Source organism: Fukomys damarensis, unplaced genomic scaffold (assembly GCF_012274545.1).
Source record: "Fukomys damarensis isolate Sample0158 unplaced genomic scaffold, DMR_v1.0_HiC HiC_scaffold_39, whole genome shotgun sequence".
Classification (NCBI taxonomy): domain Eukaryota; kingdom Metazoa; phylum Chordata; class Mammalia; order Rodentia; family Bathyergidae; genus Fukomys; species Fukomys damarensis.
Window position 1 is genome coordinate 15,444,029 of NW_022900951.1, and position 6,345 is coordinate 15,450,373.

Below are 6,345 nucleotides of genomic sequence, written 5' to 3' on the forward strand. Positions count from 1 at the left end.
AAAAAAAAAAAAAAAAAAAAAAGTACTATATTATAAAAAAACTTGGATCAAATTTGGAAAATACATTTCAGAAATTCTCAATAATTACTGAGTTGTACAGGAACATACAAATTTTCAGTTTTTCTTTGCTTTCATACTGGAGGAAAATAAATACTGATTATGTCTATGATAAAATTATCTAGTCATTTTGGCAACTGTGAAATGTCTTCACATCATTATCCAAGTCAAGAACTGATTTTTATAGTGTGTCGGTTTGGATCAAATTGCCCACAAATGATTCAGAGTGGTGTGTCTTTCTCTATCAGTGGAAACTACCAGTTTTTGCCTTCACTTCCCTAATGAGCCTTCAAGTGTTCAGGTTGCCTGCAAAAGCTCCACTTAACAAAGATGTTCAAGGAGCAGACAGATGACATTTGTGTGAGGTAGAACTTATGGTGGGAAGGACAGAACTGCATAAGCAATTCTTCATTACTTTTTCTCCAACTTGTGCCATGGTTATACTTCAGCTTGACATATAACTATGCTTTTTCCAAAATAAAGTATTCAAGGAAAATACTTGGGAAAATAAAATGTTCAAGGAAAACAGTTTACCTTCAACGACAGAGCAGTATCAGCATTGGTGTCATGGTACAGGATCACGTTATTGGCTATGTCAAAGCTCTCACGGACTCCAAGATGGTAGAAGAGGGAAGGCCATCTGAAGATGTCACTCATGTCCACAATGGCAACATCTGAGATGAATAAGGAGAGGGTGAGGAGAATGATTTCATTAAGATTACCCACCATGAACTATGGAAGAAAAGCAGTTAAGAATTTAAAATACAAAAATCCTCTGCCCTTTTCAAAGTTTTAGGCATCTAGTGACACTTAGAAATTACTGACAGATTTATTTTTAATGTTTTTCTCTGATATGCATCATAAAGTCAAAGATATATTTATGAAGTATAAAGACCAATTTATGAAGTATAAAGTATAATATATAATGTATAATGAACTGCAAACCCATGCATCCACCATATAAGCCAAAGTCACAGAGAATTACCTGCATTGCTCAAGCCTCACATGCCTCCCCTGATCGCCTCTCCTTCCTCCTTCCCAGAAATAATCTCAAGCCCCATCTTTGTATTTATCAGTTTTGTGCACATATGTGTGTGTGTGTGCATCTACAGACTGAAAGTTTATGTCTCCCAAAAAATTTGTGTTGAAATCCAGCCCCCAGTAGTATAGTATTTGGAGATGGTGCCTTTGGGAACTTATATCAATCATACTAAAGTCCCTCTAAAAGAGGAGCCAGAGGACAACTCATGTAAGGACACAGCAAGAAGGCCCAATCTATGAACTAGGAAGTGAATACTGAATCTGCTAGTATCTTCATCTTGTAACTCTTAGCTTTCAGAATTGTGAGAAACAAATTTCTGTTGTTTGTAGGCAACTCAGGCTATAGTATTGTCACAGCACCCTGAACAGACTAAGACAATATGTACAGACTGACATGTATAGGCATATTATATATGTATTTATGAATTCCCAGTGTATTGTTCAATTTTTTAAAAAAAGACAGAGTTTCACTACTAGTTCAGGCTGGCCTTGAACTTGCTATGTAGCCCAGGCTGGCCTCAAACTCACAGCAATCCTCCTGCCTCAGCCTCCCAAATGCTAGGGTTACAGGTGTGCACCACCAAACCCAGCTTATTGTTCATTTTTGCATGTCTTTGAACTTTATATAAATAGTACATTTTATGTATGTTTGGCTTGCCTTTTTGATATAATTCAACCTTATATATGTAGCTCCAGTTCCTTTATTTTCACTTCTGTACAGCATTCCATTGTAATGACAACTAAATCAATTTCTTTATCTAGTCTGTCTATGGAAATTGTATTAATTTTCATTTTTCCAATTCAAGCTGCTACAATAAACATTTTTGTATCATAGCTTCTGGCTCATGTGTCTACCTTACAATATAAAATCCCTCCTGAAGTTGTGCCCTATAGTAGAGATGTATTCAAAACAGAGGAGTAACATATTGCATCAATAGTGAACATGTTTAGATTTGCTTAGCAGCACTGTGCACCATTTCAAAATTTGTATGTTTTGAGAGGTTTTAGGAGCTCCAAGTCTGATGGAAGCTTCCCTGCCATGTACATAAGATATATAGGAATGTAGCATCCAAATCTACACTTTTACTGCTATGACATACAGAAGTCAATGAGGCAAATGTAAACATAGTAAGTGGCATCCCTTAGAAAGGTACCCACCACACTTAGGTAGAGGACAGTCTTCAAAGGCCTGAAAGGAGTGATGTTGCCTGTAGGCAAACAAGAGTGGGGAGGGTGGGGCCAGGAATGTAGCTCAGTTGCACAGCACCTGCCTGGCAAGCACAAGGCCCTAAATTCCATCCCCAGCACCAAAAAAAGGGTAGAGAGGGTGGAAAGGGAAGGCAACAAGTTTTCTAAGAAGAGAAGACAGCAAGTACAAAAGGCCAGAAGCAAGATATGAGTGTTAATTGCATAGCCAGAAGAGCCTAGGAGATGAACCTGGAAGGCTTAGGAGCCTTATTAAGAGAGCTGGACCTTACCTTATTATGGGAAATTACAGATAGAACTCAAAGAAAACAATGACCATAGATAGTACAATGTCTCACCTAAAAGTATTTTTAAATAATCACGAGAGGTTATAAATCAGATTAATACTCAAATTCACCCTTCAGAGGTTGTTGCTAATATAAGAACAAATGTATATGTTAAGGAAACTTACAACCCTGATGGGTCATTTTATCGCAAATGGATAATTTTGTTCTCCACGGATATTTACTTGGAGTCAAAAATAACATTGCAGCTGAGTAAATTAGATATTCTGCTTACACAATTGTTCCCTAAACTTTAATACCTACACAAATTAAGTGTTTCATAGTGATGCTATTAAAAAGTGACAACATTGAGGCCAATTCCAAAGCCATGGTGACCATTAATTAATAAAAAAAAGGAAACAGATGGAAGAAGAGAGAGTGATGGAATGAAGCAGAGGGCAGGAATGCAGGACAATAGCCCTCAAGTCACATGGACCATTTTGGGGACAGCCTAGAACTCGGTAGACGAGATAGACTGTCACCAAGTAGATTAAGTTTTCATTTAGTGACACAAATTCCTTCCTTCCTGTGCTTCTCAACAGTCTGTGCTGGGTCCTATACCCTGACCTCACCACCTCCAGAAAGAAGCCCAGGGTTAGGATAGAGATATTTCAGCAGATTAACACTGCTAATAAAATTGAGTGATTCATGCTAAACAGGAAAACCGTCTCAAACTTAAAATTGGAAATTTTTGCCTGATATTAGCCACTCAGGCTAGTGGACATAGTTCATTTTGAGGATTTATACTCAAACAGTATTCAACTGTCTGATTTTTACAACTTCTAAGGGACTAATTTAGCATTAAACTTATAAACACTAACTGTAATCAAACAGTACACTGAAATTTTTTATTATATATGAAAAATCAAAGTTTGTTTACCTATAGAGACCACTAATTTCCTGTAAGATTTAATCATTGCAATGTTGCCATTTATAAAACTCCTCCAGGTATCCTAGTTGAATTTCAGAAGAGCCCTGGGAGGCTAGCAATGCAAGTACTGGCTTCACTTTGCAGGTGGAAAAATAAAGTGCAAAGAGGTTAGTTAATAGGCTCACTCAAGATTACTCAGCTAGGCCAGGACAGAGACAAGGCTCAAACTCTCCTTTTGTGGCCCCAATCCCTGCAGTCCCCAGTGCTTAGATGAAGCCTACTGCTCTCCTGACTCACTTTTAAAATAAAGTCATTTGAGAGCAAAACAATTTATAGAGGCATCAGGCTAAATCTTAGGCAAACAGATCACACATAAAAAGCAAGAAAAAATTCAGCTTTTCATTCCTAAATGCATGCTATGCTCCTAGGAACCACTACCTTCCAGTCAGTTCCTAGTGACACAGGCCAGCCCCCAGGAAGAAGCTGTATAGTGTAACCCATCTTCCATGATCATGAGGCAGTGTGCACACATACCTTTACTTAGCATTGTTTAACAAACTTTAGGAAGTGATACTCTATCAGAGACTGCAAAAAGCCAAGGCTGTTTAAAATCTACACTTGGCAGGAAAGTGTCTGAATTTAACATTGAAGGACCCTCCTAAAACAATTTATCAATTATAATGATACTAAAACATGCTCACATGAAATAAGCAAAATGAACTATATATGATTTGGGCTCTGTAAAAACTTTGGGACATTATTTTAAACATGACTTCTGTTATTTTATAGGTAATGGGTAAATTTATGTTTTAGAATAGCTTAAAAGTATCATCAGATTTTTGCAGCAAAGCATTAGCCGATGCAATGATATGATGGCAAATGACCTATCATATGTTAATTCTGTAATTATACTGGCTCATGCCAGTCATTAAGTGTATACCAGGTTATCTGTAAGCTTATTCTCTCAGCCAACAATAACAAAAAAACAATGAATGAATATAAGTAAGGCAAGTTTTGATAAAATAAAAAAGAAACCTATATTTTAGAATCAGTTTCTGGCAAAGACATTTTTAAAAACCTGCCTGGGCTTATAGCACCATTGGTCATCTGAAAGCTACCTTCTTTTTTTTTGGTACTGGAGATCGAACCTTGGTCCTTGTGCTTGCGAGGCAGGCAGCAGAACCACTGAACTAAATCCCTGGCCCTGAAAGCTACCTTTAAAAGAAGTCCAAACCCCAGATTTACTGAGCACAAGGTAAATATACTAATTCCATATTTAGATCTGACTCCATTCATTGCTAATCATTTCCAAAATACTTTAGGTTAAGTCAATGAAAAGAATACTGTCAAGTGTGACTTAAATCTTATTTTCCAATCTTGTAAAAAGGTGCCAATTGGCTTGGCATGGTAGCACACATCTGTAGTACCAGCACTCTGGGAGAGTGAGGCAAGAGGATCACAAGTTCAAGCCCAGCCTGGGCAACTTAGTGACTTAGCAAAATTTTTTAAAAATTAAAAAGGACTGGGACATAGCTCAATGTAAAGCCCTAATACTGCAGAACAAAAATGTGCCAACCTACCAGTTCAGTATCAGGAGGTCAGTAAATCTTTACCAAGTGCCACAATGGATGGTAACACCAGCTTGGGCTAATGAGATTTAATTAGGAGGAGGAATGAGGACATTAGAAAACTATCTGGTCCATCTCTTGCTTCTTAGTATCTAATATTTAAATAAAAGCTACTAAAATACATCATTTTATACCTATATAAGTGTGACTAGCGTCCACAATTAGTTTTCCTGAATGAGATTATCATATATAAGCACACTACATTTATTCACTAATGTGAATGGACTCACTGGGCTTCATTTAAAACCACTCACTGTAAAATATTTGTAAAACACAATGTCTCATGACTTCAGGTGCTTTATCTTTTGTTATATATATACTGCTTTTCCACCTGACACAGAAAAAAATATGCTGTTACACTGCAAGCTCAGTTGCATTCATCACTTTAAATTGTTTCAGTATCGTCCTCATCTGTGCTGTCACACTTTACTGTTCCAGCTCTGGGTTCCCTAACAGCCTCTGAACACACCATCTCAACACTCTTATCTCCATCCCAGAGATTCCTCCTCAGCTTTCTTCAACCATTTTACAAAGGGATCATTTTTTTTTATGTGAGTCTCTGGTAAATGTTTTGAGACACCGCTTAGAAGCTTTTCCTTATCAGCTCCTAACTTCTCTCTAAAGGTCCATGTCATACATCACCTTTGAGATATGTGCAATTTAAGAAATGTGCAGAGTTTAGTGTATGCTATCACACACAGCAAAGCATGAAAAGGGTACCACTGAGCTTTTCTTTAATAGTGACAAAATTGTGGAAAATGATATCTGCATTGCTTGCTAATTGTCTCATTAAAATGATCAGTCAACATGAGAGGACCCATGGCATGCTTTTACATCGATTTCAACAATACCACTCTTTTACTTTTTCTTAAATCAACTGTTCCTTAAAGAACATCACAAAACATCAGGACTTCTGCAAGCCTATGAAGGAAACTGGATTCATTTGGTGGTGGTGACTCATTACTGGATAAAAGGACCATCTTTCTTTGTTCTTATCCTTCTAGCTTCCTTTTATTGTTTCTAAGTACGAATTTCCTTTTTCTTAGGTGATCCTTTGAGAATTAATGTGCAGAGTTTGTGACTTGTATTACGCATGCCTCACTAGCCATAGGCTTTACAAAAATCACTTGCTTCTTAGGGAAAAATGGCTCTTTGGATACAGATTCTGATTGTCAGGAGAAAATACTTTTTTTTTTTTTTTTTTTTTTTTTTTTTTTTT

The 6,345-nt window shown here is 37.0% G+C and overlaps 1 protein-coding gene across 1 annotated transcript in view; it reads right to left on the minus strand.

The window, feature by feature from the left end:
- Nucleotides 1–6,345, minus strand: part of Map3k15 (mitogen-activated protein kinase kinase kinase 15) — a gene marked incomplete at its 5' end in the record, with an annotated part of 113,598 nt that overhangs the window by 103,753 nt on the left and 3,500 nt on the right. Inside the window, one exon of the mRNA XM_010643687.1 lies at nt 592–731. Coding sequence (XP_010641989.1) covers nt 592–731 — 140 coding nt within the window. The remainder of the gene's footprint in view (nt 1–591; nt 732–6,345) is intronic.